The sequence below is a fragment of the Typopeltis vanoorti genome, chromosome 9 (genome assembly GCF_054136105.1).
Source record: "Typopeltis vanoorti isolate ZY-2024b chromosome 9, IOZ_Tvanoo_1.0, whole genome shotgun sequence".
In the NCBI taxonomy this organism is placed as follows: Eukaryota; Metazoa; Arthropoda; class Arachnida; order Uropygi; family Thelyphonidae; genus Typopeltis; species Typopeltis vanoorti.
In genome coordinates, this window is record NC_143557.1 from 113,198,865 (window position 1) to 113,215,910 (window position 17,046).

A 17,046-nucleotide genomic window follows, 5' to 3' on the forward strand; every position below is an offset into this window, starting at 1 on the left:
ATCATGTCAGTAAACTGAAGCAGATGGTGAATGATAGAGTGATAGGTATCATATGTATGCAAGGGGGGGGGCTATCTCAAAACTAACACTCACCAGATGTTGAGTGATAGGTATCAGCAAGTAGTGTATGTGGGGTTGGGGGCTATCTCAAAGGAGCAAAGTCACTAGTGCGGTGCCCAAGGGTCAGTTTTGGGACCATTATTATTTAATCTGTATATTAATGATATTGGGATAGGCTGAAATGGTGATATACATCTGTTTTCAGATGATGCAAAACTGGGGAGAGTGACGAGGAATCAAGCAGATGTTGTGGCCTTACAGGAGGACTTGAATAAATTGTATAGTCCAGAGTGGGGCAACAGTATGGAACTGTCATTTCAGTGTTGCCAAGTGTAAGGTTCTGAAATTTGGTAGTCAACAACAGGATGCAAAGTATACACTTGGCAGGGAAATTTTGGAGGACGTTGAGGAGATAAGAAACCTTAGAGTGGTCTTGGACTCTGATGTCTTCACAACTTGTGCAATTTGACCTCTGATATGATATTCAGAGGTCAAATTGCACAAGTTGTGAAGACATCAGATTTTGGTAATGATGCAGAGGAACTTAACTTTTAGAAATAGAGAGGTTTTGGTTCCATTGTATAAGGCCTTCATTAGGCCTCATAGTGAACAGATTTGGTCCCTTGGTTTTCATGGTGGTGATTAGAATATGTTGGAAAGGGTTCAGAAAAGACTGACTTAAGGTCTTTGGGATGTGGGATATGAGGAAAGATTGAGGGAATGCAGTTTGCAAAACCTTGTGAATAGGAGGAAGAGAGGGGATATGATTGACACATTTAAGTTGGTAAAGGGTTGTTACCAATTTAATGTGGAAGAAATTTTTCATAGAATGGGTTATTTCGTAGAATGGGCATTTGAATTACTATGCACAGATTTGGTTACCAGGTTTTCAAAAGTATGATGAAGATGTTGAAGAGGGGCAGGAGACAACGATTGACTAAGTTGTTTTCTGGTCTCTGGAATGTGGAATATAAGGACAGATTGAGAGAATGCAAATTACAGAGCCTAGTAACTAGAAGGAAGAGGGAGGAGACATGATCAAGACATATAAATTGGTAAGGGGTAATTACCGGATTAGCGTGAATAAGATTTTTCATAGAATATCTGGAGATAGGGAGAATGAGAGGCCATCCCTGGAAGCTGTATAATATGGGTATGAGAAGTAGATTTTTTGCATGGAGAGTGGTGGGTGATTGGAATGCATTGCCTGAGAGTGTGGTGAGTGCAGGGATAGTGAATGCATTTAAGTCAAGGTATTATGAGCTGTGCATATGAGTGTGGGACCTCCCACGATGAGTCTCTTGACTTCATGGAGGTCTGTTGATAATAATATACTTGGAAGTTGTATAAGGACAGTGTGAGTAGGGGCATAAGGAGCAGGTTCTTTGCATGGGAAGTGGTTGGTGAGTTGAATGTCTTGCCTGAAATTATGGTGAATGCAGATGCATTGAATGAGTTTAAAGCACAGTTTGATGGGCTTTGTGTGTAACAGTGTTTGCCTCCCTGCGATGAGTCTTTGGACTCCATGGAGATCTGTAATATTATTACTATGTTAATCCTCATAATAATAATAATGCATGTCATATCACAGATCTGTTTCTTAGATTTTTGATACAGTATAATAAAAACCAATATGTTTCTTGGTTTTTATTACACTGTGTAGCGGTGGTATGGAGCATTTCTGAGGCCTCTTTAAAATTTCAGCATTGTTTACACACAAAGAGATTTGTATGTAAAGAATGTTGAAATCTTTCCAACTGGATCCTGACATACTGCTTTCACCAGATCTTCCTATCTTACCTACATAAAAAACGCCGCAGGAACAATGAATTTTGTGTATTCTTGACATCTATATTCCTGTATTATTCAGATTATCAGATTAATATAGTTATTAATAGATTAATAGAGTTATTAGTTAACTGTTACCCAAATTATGGTTTGGAGCTGTATGGTTTAGAATACAGCAAACACTCATTATATGTAGCAGACATCACTATAACAGAATGATGATATGTAGTTAACAGTAAAAATGTCCTGGCTTAAGATCCATAGAACCAGTGTGTTTTAAGCTCACTGTTGCAAACAGTAAAAGCTCGAACCCTTCATGATAGCAAACTGAATTTCCTAGCAAATAATGTGCCAATCACTAGATAAAGGAAGGAAATCCTATTGTTGAGAGAACAATATTTATTTATGGCAGAGAACTATACATAAATAAAGGAAGTTGTGGGAAACAGAACAAAGGAAATGGCAAGAAATCATACATTAATGACATAGCACCAAGGATTGGCATGAACTAAACATAATGAATGCAAAACAGCACATGAAAAGTATAACTGTAAACAATAATGAGGCATATCAGAAAGAATTATAAGAGTACGAAATTATAAAAATTAAAATGCAGAATTAATGTTGATTTTTAAATATTACCTTAGTTTAAATTAATGTAATTTGCTTGAAATAAGAATAATAATCATTATTATATGACATCCAGCAGTCCAAGGACTAATAGTGGCAGTGCATTCCACACCACACAACCTGCTGTCCACAGCATCTATCCACCATTTATTCCCAACTAATGATATTTTTGTCCATTTACATATTTACTCTAGCCAGTTTGTCTCTTTGCCTGTTTACAGGATGAAAAACCAAAGATGAAAAACCTGTTACTTCCTTATATGATTGGTTATCTCACCTTCATTTGAAAAAAGCTTATAATGATTTCTCTCTTCATGATGAGAATTGATGATTGAACTTGGGACTTTTTCAGTTGAAGAGCACAATCATTGTTCCTTCATTCTTTCAACTGTTCTGCAGAGACACTTTCATGAACTAAATTTTCATAATGAATTAAATATATGCAAACAATATCATTCAAATAAAAAATTTAGATTGAAAATATCAAAAATTCTAAATCAGAAGTTACATTATGAAAAAATAATTTTTCAAACACAAAATGAGCCCTTTTCTACACAAACCGCATTACTTTTAATTAAAATTTGAATTAAAAAATACTGTATATTGTACCATATTCCTTTAATTTACAGTTTCCTCCCTCTTTCTAAGTGGAGGTGGCCAATTATAAAGTGGAATGCTAAAGTTTTCAGGTTATTTTTGATTTTAATGAAACAGATTGCACATATTTAGTTTATTACGATCTTTGTTGTATGTTCCTGATTATTCTTTATATTTGCACTTTTCATATTATTTTGTGTATGTGCTTTACATATAATCCTACCAATCCCTTGTGTTTTGTTAATGTGTGATTTTTCATCATTTTCTGCATTTTCTGTAATTTCCTTTATCATATTTCTTTTATGTCATCAATCATATATTGGCAAAATAATGTTATTATGTATGGTTCTTGTCATATATAAACATTGTGTACCTGCCATATGTGGAAAGAATATGATATAGAGTCAAGCGACTTCCTGCCTGAGGCCTGCAATATGTGTAAGGCACCTCCCAGTGTTAACATGTTAAAAATCCCAGAGTTTATGAGTATGAATTTTAATGGAAATTATTTTTCTTTTGGCCATTATCAAGCATTTCATGAATTGCTATGAATTAGAATTTCCATAGAAACTGTATTTTTGAGCATTTTTCTCTCTTTTGTTGTTAAACAAGCCAGCTTTTTATGGGAGCCCTTCATTTGGATACTCTGCCTGTATGAGTTAGATAAGGGGGTATAAATTGTATGCCCAAGTTGTACTAAAAAATTGGGATTAGGTATCATATGATCATACTACCAGTCTATTTCAATCATCCTGCAAAATTGTAACATCTTTATTGACTATTGCTCTACTCAGTTTTGCATCATCATCAAACTGAATAGTTCCTCTCAGATCATTCTTATATCGTTAATGTACAAATTAAATAGTAGTGCAAGAACAGAGCCCTGTGGCGTGCCACTAGTCACATGTCTCCAAGAGCTATCATCTGTGCCATGAGGAAAGAATATTTACATTCACTGAATAGAATGGTGAGTTAAATCACTTTAAATGAATACTTAGTGATGGAATATGTCAAAAGGTGGCAGGTAATTAGGTGTGGAGATGTTGTTTAGAGTCTTACAGGTTTAACTAGAACAGGATAATTAAAACTGTAGTTAAAAATAAATAACATTAATGCAATCAGTTTAGTAAAACTACATCACAGAGTTGGAAAACTCTTAATTATTTTTGTTTAAATTCTGTTTATGGAATGAATGTCTTACTTAGAAAGCTTCTTCTCAACTTTTTAATAAGAAATGGCAGCTTCTGTGGAGAAATAGATGAAATGCATTTAATTGAAGATAAAAAAATATATATATAATTTTTATTAAGTTGAAGAGTTATAAATATACCAATTTACTTAACAGATACCATATAAATTTTTGTTTTAAATTCTTAATAAGATTTTTGAAGTTCAATGAATTTTATCTTTTCCTTAGGATAAAATGTTCTCTCCTCCCAAAGATATTTTATTGATTAACTCTTTATTGTCCACTGTGGAAGACTACAGTATTGGAAAAGGAACAGTAATAAGTCATTCTCAATTAGAAGTTGGGAAATTAGTCATAGGAAAGGACTGCTTTTTATTAGGTGTTCATGCTACTACCTCATTTAATGTATGTTTTAATTTTTTTGCATTCATATAACTATTAATATATCATTTCATGTCAAAGTTCAAAACCCATTAACAACAAAAACCTATTGAAAGATATATTAATTAACAATCATAAATTACTAGCTTTATGCCTTCAATATTTAACCAGTTGAACATGAGATTTATCTCAAGCTATCTAGGATTATTTGGATTTAATCTGCTCATCTTGAACACATATCCTAAAGATATCCTGGAGATAAGGCAGACATCTTTTCAAGATGTCAAGAGGTCTGCCTTATCCTTAGATCAGTGTTTTCTTCCACATCTTGTGTAGGCAACTAAGGTAAATTTTACTTCCCCTCCTCCTCCTCGAAGTTTACTATTTATCCAGCGTGTCTCCTTTGATCATTTGTCAGAAAGATATCAGAAAAATAAATAATCAAACAGTCTTGATCCTAATAAGTCTCCTTGTACCTCCATATGTGCTAAAAACCTGTGCTCCAGAATAACACTCATCCCTATATCAACTATATAAGCTGTCATACCCATCTGGCATCTACCTAACAGTATGGAAGCAAGCTTTTCCCTAAAAATTAACAAAAAAAAAAAAAAAAAAATCAAAACTATGATCCTCACCTCTTGAAAATGATGGAGAAGGTAATCAATAATCAACTTCTTCACCACCTGAGAGCCACCAGTTAATTATGATCTCCAATAACACAGATTCTTCTATTCTCATTCTATATACATCAGATTGCCCTGCTAACTTTGCCTGCCTTTGAACACAGATCATAGAAAAATTAGCAAACTAATTTGGTTACTTTTTATATTTCCAAGAAACATTTTCATGTTTGTCAGTGAATCTTTTTACTAAGCTACCATCTTATGGTCTCACACCTGTCCTTTGTGATTGGATTGCCAGTTTCATCTCTGATCATTCATTGCATATTGTGGTGGTTGGCTTCCTCTCACCAGACCTCTTTATCAGTGCTGTAGTATCCCAATATTTTATACTCTTGTCCATGCTTTTCCTCCTATATATAGCAATGACCTTCTGTCACAAATCTTAAATCCTATCCATAGATTTGCTGATACCAGTACTCCCCATAATCCCCATTTCTCTTCTTCATTCAGAAACTTTTTAGTACTCAAAGATTCGAACTTCAAATCTTCCATAACCACTGATACAATATGACTACTTGTTTTTTTTGCATTTGCAGTATAGTGGCTGTTAGTGATTTATATTTTGCAAACAAATCTTTTTCCATCTATTCATAAATTTATTTTTTAATTATGTCCATCATAAAATGCAAATAAGAAAGTCTGGAGTTTATAGAATCACATATTCTTCACTAATCCCCAGATACTCATAACACAAGTGCACATATAATATTACAGACGTAAATTATTCATAATCCATTTTGCAGTACTGAAAGTATTTTTATTCACGCCTATTCTTTCTCCTCCTTATATTTGCCATTCTTTTCATCCTTTAGTAAATCCAGTATATTAACTAATAATCAAATATACCATTCTATTTAATTATTATAATTTTTTAATATATTCTGAAAAGAATTCCTTTTCACCTATTCCTCCCCCCTCTCCTTAGTGGAGGATTAGTTACAATTGAAGAAACTATTAGGAAAGGTAGCATGTTTGATGACATGCAGGAATGAAATTGCTGGTAATTTCGCTTGCTTCACCAGATAATTAGGTTTACGAAGAGTGAGCTACTACCGCACTGACCTGAATGTGTTAAAGAAGATCATGTAACTAAATATAATTTTTTTCCTTAAACTTTTTTCTTATAATTGCAGTGCGAGATCAGAATATACATGATAGCAGTAAGAACATGAAAATATTAAAGAGCAAATTAGTTCAAAGATTAAAGAATTAAGTTATTGTGTTGTGTATAAATTTTCATATTACTAAAGATAATTCTTAAGGTTTACGAAGAGTGAGCTACTACCGCACTGACCTGAATGTGTTAAAGAAGATCATGTAACTAAATATAATTTTTTTCCTTAAACTTTTTTCTTATAATTGCAGTGCGAGATCAGAATATACATGATAGCAGTAAGAACATGAAAATATTAAAGAGCAAATTAGTTCAAAGATTAAAGAATTAAGTTATTGTGTTGTGTATAAATTTTCATATTACTAAAGATAATTCTTAAGAAGCATCATTATGTTGAAAGTTTATTTCTCGCTTGGTTAGAGTATAATAAATTTAGTTTAATCCTTTATCCAAGTGTGAGCAAACAAAGTTTGTGCCTGAAGTATCTTCAGGACTGGGGTAAGGTGGTACAACACCAGAGAACTCGTTGCAAAGGTGGAGCAAGATACCAACACTCAGTATCTCCTATAATGCAAAACACATTTCCTTGCAGATATGTCTAATGTTATGCATTAAGGGAAGGGCCACTACCCAGACTAGTTTCGACCTTTATTGAGGTCTCTTCAGCGGGAGCCAGGCCCAAGTTGAGATACCAGGCAGAAGCATTAGCAGGTCGTCTCTACCTATCGGAGTTGAGAAATGGTGTGCCACCCTTTTTCTGCTAATGCTTCTGCCTGGCATCTCAGCTTGAGTCTGGCTCCCACTGAAGAGACCTCAATAAAGGTCGAAACTAGTCTGGGTAGTGGCCCTTCCCTTAATGCATAACATTAAACATATCCGCAAGGAAATGTGTTTTGCATTATAGGAGATACTGAGACAGGAGTGTTGGTAGCTCGCTCCACCTTTGCAACAAGTTGCCCTGGTGTTGTACCACCTTACCCCAGTCCTGAAGATACTTCAGGCGCAAACTTTGTTTGCTCACACTTGGATAAAGGATTAAACTAAATTTATTATACTCTAACCAAGTGAAAAATATACTTTCAACATCTTTCTCTAAATCCAGAGTAATTTATTAAAAAAGGGTGGCACACCATTTTTTGGCAACTCCGATAGGTAGAGATGACCTGCTAATGCTTCTGCCTGGCATCTCAGCTTGAGCCTGGCTCCCACTGAAGAGACCTCAATAAAGGTCGAAACTAGTCTGGGTAGTGGCCCTTCCCTTAATGCATAACATTAAACATATCCGCAAGGAAATGTGTTTTGCATTATAGGAGATACTGAGACAGGAATGTTGGTAGCTTGCTCCACCTTTGCAACAAGTTGCCCTGGTGTTGTACCACCTTACCCCAGTCCTGAAGATACTTTCAGGTGCAAACTTTGTTTGCTCACACTTGGATAAAGGATTAAACTAAATTTATTATACTCTAACCAAGTGAAAAATAAACTTTCAACATCTTTCTCTAAATCCAGAGTAATTTATTAAAAAAGGGTGGCACACCATTTGGCAACTCCGATAGGTAGAGATGACCTGCTAATGCTTCTGCCTGGTATCTCAACTTGGGCCTGGCTCCCACTGAAGAGACCTCAATAAAGGTCGAAACTAGTCTGGGTAGTGGCCCTTCCCTTAATGCATAACATTAGACATACCCGCAAGGAAATGTGTTTTGCATTATAGGAGATACTGAGACAGGAATGTTGGTAGCTTGCTCCACCTTTGCAACAAGTTGCCCTGGTGTTGTACCACCTTACCCCAGTCCTGAAGATACTTCAGGTGCAAACTTTGTTTGCTCACACTTGGATAAAGGATTAAACTAAATTTATTATAAGCATCGTTATGGGTGCAAAGATATGAACTATGGTTGCTTGTACAGCAATTCCTTGATTAATGTGCCCCCGATTAGTGCATTTTCAATAAGTGCGTCATTTTTTTTCGATACCCAAATTCGATTAGTGTGCCTATATACATCTTAAAAATAAATGTTACAGATTTAAAAAAATTTCGAGCTATACATTTTTTATGGCTAACTATTTTAAAAAATCGCTCAGCAGGATGAAATAATTTAGTTACTGATTTGAAATATTTTACAATTTTTTTTTTTTTTTTTTTTTTTTTTTTTTAAGGAGGCAATTTGGGATTTTGCTGACCAAATTGTATTCTTATTGGTTAAACCCAAATAAAAAAATTATGGTACAACATGACAAAATTTCATGCCGTCTGGGGCGTCGCCCGATTAAACAAGGCCCCCCGTTGTTTTTGCCAGGGAACCAGGGCGAACAGCGAAAATTCAGCACTGGAACAAATCTGAAAACACACCCCACCTCAACATCACCAATGTTAAAGATTGGTACTATCAACATAAGAAGTCTGAATGACAAAGAAATGGAGCTAGCTGAGGAATTAGATAAGTACCAGATCGACATAATACGTGTGACTGAAACAAAAAAGAAGAAAACTGGTGAGATATTTCTGAGCAATAAATACAAAATGTTATATTCAGGCAATGACAATCAAGGAAAAGAAGGAGTAGCCATAGTATTCAACACAAAATACAAGGCTAATCTTCTTGAATGGCAGTCAGTCTCAAGTAGAGTAATGTGGACAAATATGAGAATGGGGAACTGGACACTGAGACTTATTTGTGCCTATGGCCCCACAGAAGGTTCTACTAAGGTAGAAGTGGAGGAATTTTTTGATGCTTTAGAAAAAGCAACTGACACAATGAAGAAGGAAAAGTTGATCCTTGTTGGGGATCTAAATAGCAGAGTAGGAAATGATTGTGAGACATACAAAAATATTTTGGGAAAATTTGGAGAAAAGAGCAAAGTTAATAATAATGGCAAATACCTGTTGGATTTCTACTCAGGACATGGACTGGTTATTACTAACACCATGTTCCAACATAAAAATGTGCACAAATTCACATGGAGAGAAGAGGCAAGGAATAAGAAAAGTCTCATTGACTATGTTATTGTTGATAGTGATGTTTTTTTCTTGGTGCAGGACACCAGAGTGTACAGAGGATTTGAAATTGGAAGCGATCACTATTTAGTCTTGAGCAGAATAAAACTGAATTTCATATTGAAAAGAATAACATGTAAGAAAGTTTTAAAGCGAATAACAGTTGAGCAGCTCTCAGATGTGAACTGTAGACTAAAATACACAAAGATTATTGAAGAAAAAATGAAAGTGTTTGAGAACAGGAACCAAACATTGGAGATTCAGTGGCAAGCCTTGAAGAAAGCCCTGATTGATTCAGCTAGAGAGGCATGTGGTGAAGTTGTCTACAAGGATAGAAAAATTAGAACTCCGTGGTGGACACAGGAAGTTAAAGAGGCAGTGAAGGGAAAAGAAGAAAGTTCCTGGTAAATAAGTCAGCTTGCTTGTGCTCTTAGAGAATACAGAGACAAATGCAAGAATGCTAAACACTGTGTAAAACTAGCTAAACAAAAGTCATGGGAGGACTTTGGCAAGAATATAGAAAATAAATATCAAGAAGGTGGCAAAATATTCTGGAGGTTGTTGAAGAAGCTTAGGAATGGAGGAAAGAGTGCTGTAAAAGGAGTTAGAGATGATAAAGGTGACATGAAAACGGAAGAAAAAGATATCCTTGAAGTATGGAATAATTACTTTGAAAAACTGCTAAATGAAACAAGCAGTGATGACAGCACAGTGGTAAAAACAGTGACCAGGCATGCAGTCAGGAATCCATATCCATACTTGAAGTAGAAAAAGCCATCATTGGCTTAAAATGTGGAAAAGCAGTAGGAGTAGATGATATTTGACCAGAAATGCTGAAGTGTGGTGGTATAAAAGTCTTACAGTGGCTGCACTGCATAGTTCAGAAAGCCTGGACAGAGGGACGAATTCCCTATGATTGGAGTAGAGCTCTCATAGTACCCATATATAAAAAGGGAAATAAAACTGAATGTGAGAATTACAGAGGTATTTCCCTACTAAGTGTTCCTGGCAAGATCTATGCAAGTATACTTGAGAAACGATTGAAAAGAATTGTGGAAGAAAAGCTGGGTGAAGAACAAGCTGGATTCAGGCCAAATAGAGGCTGTCAGGAACAGATCTTCACTTTACGAGAAATAGTCGAGAAAGCAATGGAATATAACAACCATCTGTATTTAAGTTTTGTCGATTTGGAAAAGGCATATGACAAGGTGCCAAGAGAGAAGCTATTCAATACGCTGCAGTTATATGGTGTGAATGGGGCATTATATCAAGCAATACTTAGTCTTTATTTGAGTTCTAAGTCAGCAGTTAGAATTGAAGGAAGTACAGGAAGATGGTTTAATGTTAAATCTGGTGTGAGACAAGGATGTACATTATCCACTCTGTTATTCATTATCTATATGGATCACATTATGAAGGAAAGTGGTATTAAACATGATATTGTTGGAATGTTCTTCTTGGTTCTATGGTTCGCCATCTTGTTGTAATGTTGTTATTAATAAAATCAATTAATTGCTGATTGATTACTAATCAAAATGTAGGGAAATTTATATTTATACTGCACCACCCTATATTCAGATTAGTCTATGTAAAATAGTAGAATCAATTTTCAATTAACTTAGCAGTCTCCTTATTCATACAGGCCGAATTTAATATTTTTCACTTAGGGCTCTCGCAAGGTTCGAACTTTTTATGAACAGTGCAGTGAAAAAGAATCAGGCAAACACTATATTGAAATCAACAAAACAAAACAAAACATTTAATACAAGGTTATATGACAAATACATAAATGTAACTCTGAAAATAAGATAATACAATTAACTTAGTTCTTCAGGTCAATACATTCATATTAAATTAGACATCAAATCTTCAGATACAAAATTCACAGTTCTCTCAATCACAAAGATTGTTCACTTTGATCAATACTACAGAATTTCTTGCTAAATAAATTTGCTGGTATCACTCAATTACACTCTATATTTAACACTTAGCAAGCACTTATAACATTATTAATCGCGGCAGTTATTGCTTCAAGGGGAATTATTTTCAACTTCTAATTTTGGCTAAATTCATTGGAACGGCACAGTAAATGTTAGGATATTCGAGACAGAACTATCACTTAAACCTTCACACTGAAATAAAATAAAATAGGACTGTTCTTACCGGAATTAATCCTTAGCACATCAGATTCAATGTGAGCACATTTTCAACTTATATTCACTTATTACTCCGATGGAACACTATTTAAAAGAATTCTTCAAGAAGATAACTGAATTATTATTTATCGCGCTACACAATTCTTGATGGACTTACTGTAGGGCAGAATAATTATTCCATGTGTACTACTGTATAACAAATTGAGCTTTGTACAATCCTTCTTTAAAGCGATATAGGAATACGTAGTAATTCTAAAGCTTAGTGGATTTATTCTGAATCTTCCATTAATCTTCCAGTCTTTTAGTTATCCTATTACTGCCACTGCCGACTTTACTCTCAAGCTGTATATAAGTTTTCTCCTCATCTCCGTACACTTCTGAATGCTGCTCCCTTGAATTTCCTGCCCTTCAGTGGTCTTGTTTCCCTTTTTTTTTTCTCTTATATGCCTTCCTTCTTCCCCCCTAAAACTTATTCACTATGTCCAACTCATTAATTTCTCTTCTCCCAATTATCGAAGCTCACGCCCTACGCTCATGCATTCTGTTTTATTTTTATCTCCATGGCAACGATCAAAACAGAACGTAAACATAAGCATTAGCGTTACATAAGGTTATACCTTTACACTGAGTAATGAAAAATAATAATAAAAATATTAGTTACTTAATTTCTCTTTCGTTTCATTTACAAATAATAATAATAAAATATATGTTACAGTTTATATAAATCACATAAAAGTTACATACATAGAATTCCTCATAATATTATTGAAGGAATAAAGTAATAAGATAAATGTTATTTACTACAGAGTCCTTTCAATAGTATAATATACATTAAAATTATATAATTAAATAATAGCTGACGAAATTCAAGGATAATACATGAATAATAAATCTTAAGCAAGGGACTAAAAAAAATTTTTAAACAAGTCTTGCTTAGTATATGGTAGATTATGTTAAATGTGAATGAAGAATAAAAACATACAAAACAATTTCATTCACAGTTTAACAATATCAAAATTGGAGATGTTAATGTCAGCTATTTGCTTTATGCGGATGGTGTTATACTTCTAAATAAATCCGCTACAAGTCTGCGAGATTCTCTGACTAAATTGAATAACTGTTGTAATAGATATGGTATGAAGGTCAGCAATAAAACAACAAAGACAATGAAAATAGGCAGAATCATTGAAAATGTCAACTGTGCTGTGAATGGAGAACCTGTGGAACAAGTAAAACATTTCAGCTACTTAGGCACAATTTTTAGTGAAGATGGTAAATTCAATATAGAAATAGACAACAGATTCAGCAAATCTGGTATGGTTGTAAGTCATTTGAATAAATTCATATGGAATATGAGAGAAATTAGTCGGAACACTAAATTAGCTGTATAATACAAGACAGTGTTCAAACGAATTTTAACTTATGCATCTGAGAGCTTGGTCAGAAGTAAAACACTTGACCAAAGACTAGAGACCGCAGATATGAGAGTCCTGAGAAAGATTAGAGGTGTAAACAGATGGCATGAATGGCAATATCATATTAAAAACGAGGATATTAGGAAAGTACTTGACATTGTCAGCATCCAGGAATGCGTTAGCAGAGCTAATCTCAGGTGGTATGGTCACTTAAATAGAATGGGAGAGGAAAGATTAGCAAAACAAGTGTTCTCTGACAGATTGGCAGGAAAAAGACCCAGAGGAAGGCCAAGATATAGGTGGATTGATACGGTACAAAGTGCCTTAGATGATAGAAATATAAGATCTGATAATGGTGGAGTCTTGACAAGTAACAGACTGATTTGGAGGAAAATTGTAGATAGGAAGTTAGTAACGATGTAATTTTTTCATGTAGTACTATCATATCCTGTACACCCGTTGAGGGTACATGGCAGGAATTTGATGATGATTTTTTTAAGGCATAGTACACTATTTCCATGTACACTATGTTACCAACATAGTGTACATGGAAATAGTGTAGCGGATTATGAAAGAACATTAGCCATACAGGCTAAAGAGAATCCCAAAAAGTTTTTTCAATATGTTGCAAGTAAAAGAAAAAATATATATGGCAGAATGATTTTAAAGAATGCCGATGGTAGGGAGGTAACCGAATCAGTTGATATAGTAGAATTACTGAGTGAGCACTTTGCAAGAGTATATCATCCTGGTGGTGACATTGCAAAAATGGAAGAACCAACAGTTTATATGGGAATTGTGATGGATGAAGTGGAGGTGAATAGTCTATTACAGAACCTCAATGTCAATTCATCTGCGGGATTGGATGGTATACCAGCTCATGTCGTACAAGAAGCGGCTAAAGAATTGCCAGTGCCTTCGACCATTTTGTTTAATTTGAGTCTCAGGTCTGGGTTAGTCCCAAGGGGGAGTGGTAAGAGGGGAAAATAGTTCCACTGCATAGAGGAGGTTCCAAGACTGCTGTTGTAAATTACCAACCGATTAGCATATAAGGAATCGCTGTCAAGGTCTTGGAGAAATTAGTCAAGAGAAGAATACAGGATTGGATAGATGAAAATATGATACTTTATGGGAGACAACGTGGTTTTGTGAAGGGTAGATCATGCCTCAGTAACTTGCTCACGTTTTGTAACACAGTGACCGCTGAACTGGATAAGGGTAATGGTTTTACAGTGATTCTACTGGACCTTGCTAAGGCCTTTGACAGGCATACATGGAAACCACATGGAATTATAATCAGTAAACTGCAGCATATGGGGATGGATATAGAGTTGGTGAGATGGATAGGAGGGTGGTTGATGGAGAGATATCAGAGAATGGTTTATTCAGGAGTGGAGTCCAAAAGATGGCCTGTGACTAGTGGTGTGCCGCAGGGTTCTGTTCTTGGACCACTACTTTTCACTTTGTTCATTAACGATATAGGAAAGGATCTGAGAGGAATTGTTCACTTGTTTGCTGATGATGCAAAGTTGGGTAGAGCAATAGTGAGTGCACAGGATGTCAAAATTTTGCAAGATGATTTGGATAGTTTGGAGGACTGGGCTAAGGAAAATGGATGTCAATTTAATGTGGCAAAGTGTAAGGTTATGCATTTTGGGGTGAAAAGATTAGCAGCAGTATATCACATTGGTGGAACCGTACTCCAGGAGATTGATGAGGCTAGGGATTTGGGAGTGTTGGTGGATAGGGAGTTGAAGTTTACGGGGCACATCGCAAAAGTGGCTAAATCAGCTCATCGAATTACTTGATTGCTGAAAAATACTTTAACAAGCAGAGACAGACAGTTTATTGTTCCTCTGTATCGAGCCTTGATAAGACCCCATCTAGACTACTGTGCCCAGATATGGGCGGCAGGGTTTCTTCTTGATGGGGAGGAGGTGGCGAGGATCCAGATACAAGTGACCAAGATAATAGCAGGACTATGGAATGAACCTTACGAGAACAGGTTGAAGATTTGTGAGCTGCAGAAATTGGTTGATAGGCAAAAAAGGGGTGATATGATTGAGACATTCAAATTACTGAAGGGTTTCTATAAGATTAATTCAGAAGATATTTTTGAGAATAGTACTGGTAGTGGGAGGACTAGGGTCCATCCATGGAAGCTTGGTAAGAGTGTGGTTAGCAAGGGTGTTAGAGCTAGATTTTTTACTTGGAGAGTGGTAAATGAGTGGAATAAGCTGCCAGAGTCTGTTGTGGATGCCATGACTGTAAATGAGTTCAAGGTGAAGTATGATAGATACTGTGTGAATGTTGAATAGTCGTTCTTGGCATGATGTTGGGCCTCCCTCGATGAGTCTAAAGACTCCTTGGAGCTGCCCGTAATAATAATAATATAAAGAAAATTTAATCACTGACAAGCCCAAAGATTTTTTACAGAAACAATTTGAAAATAGTTTTCGTATAATCGAAGTTTTTAAGCAGCAATGCTTAGAGACCGACACTGGTGAAGAGGGAACCAGTAAAATATGCAGAAGAGGCAATAGGGCCATACCGTCAGTTGTATGAAAAAAAGAAAACAGAATGACCGTGAAATTATGTTAGCTCAATTCTTGGATAAGAAGCAGAATAATAAATTATATTCTGAATATGTTTTATTGTCTTTCAACTTCATAGTTTTCCTTTAACTAGGCCCTGAGTCATATCCTAATTCTTTTATAAAAAAAAAACTTAAGGGTCAAAAAAGAAATCTGAGGAACGAATTATACATTTTTCCATAGGTTATTATATTCGATTAGTGCGTTTTCGATTAATGCGCCTGTTTTAAAGAGCACATTAATCGAGGGATTGCTGTATATACAGCCACACCAGTAGGAAGACAAAGACTAGATTGAGTGCAAATTCTGAAGTCCTAACCAGCACACTCTGTGGCTGCAGTAAAGGGATCTTGCTTATTCAGCTGATGGACTCATGATGATAGTTTCCCCAAATTTTGGTTAAGTGAAGCAGCATATTATCCTGTTATCCACTTCTGTATAATAGGGAGGTTTTTTGCTATTGGATCCAGTGATTTGTCTCATTGGCATGGGCTACAATCCCTGAATGGACATAATTTCTGTGGTCAGCCTCTAATGTGAATTCCACCCATCACTTAATTATAAAATCCAGTTAAATATGGACTATGTTTCCAGTTTGACCAAAATGTATCAATTTACAAGAGCAGGGATCACTGTTGATGCCAGGGATGATCTAGGTGATGGAGAGGATATTTTAAAGTATAACTTAAAAAATGGTATAATCTTTTAAGAACATATGAAATTTTTTTCTGATATGTCCCAGATGTAAAGAATTGCAATGAAATTTTTGAGGTGTGGGTTGGTAGGAAGGGAGAGGTAGAGTTCTGTTGATTTTGCAAAAGTCTAAACTTAATATGGTCTAAACCAGGGGTCGCCAAACTTATTTGACCGTCGATCCCTTCAAAAGTTTCTTGACTTTTTATCGATCCCCCCTCTATTTTATTATTACATAATTATAGTAGGACAAGCAAAAAAGACGCTTATGTGAGTTTTTAGATTGTTTATTTTATAGTTACAGTGTTTCTTGTTTGTATAATATAGTATATATTATTATATTGACCTTAACGTCAAAGGGATGCGTTTTTGTTTTTGACGTCCTTCTTAACATTACATATTTGATAGGAGGGATAAATAATATATAAAATATAAAATTTAATTTAGATAACAAAATAACAATAATACAATCTTCCTATAGGTATATATAGGATGTACAAAATTACAGGCCTGCTCGACACTTCAAAATAGAGAAGTTTAGTTCGTGAATGAATAACGATAGAATTATAATATGTATGTTAATGAATTTTAGAGCATTAATGCTCACTTATATGTCGGGGTACAAAAATGAGACTGGGATCGAATACGTGTAAGTATAAGTAAATAAGCAACCACACATGTGTTGCAATTTTGCTCCCGCTGCGCCGCCAGGTGGGAACCACTGACATCCGTTTATTGGTAAATA

At 35.2% G+C, this 17,046-nt stretch overlaps 1 protein-coding gene across 5 annotated transcripts in view; it reads left to right on the forward strand.

The window, feature by feature from the left end:
• Nucleotides 1-17,046, forward strand: part of LOC150103432 (L-fucose kinase-like) — a 455,316-nt gene that overhangs the window by 206,667 nt on the left and 231,603 nt on the right. For all 5 annotated transcript variants that reach the window (XM_090397435.1, XM_090397431.1, XM_090397433.1 and 2 more), the window contains one exon: nucleotides 4,493-4,669. In XM_090397435.1, the coding sequence (XP_090253561.1) occupies nucleotides 4,493-4,669 (177 nt within the window). The remainder of the gene's footprint in view (nucleotides 1-4,492; nucleotides 4,670-17,046) is intronic.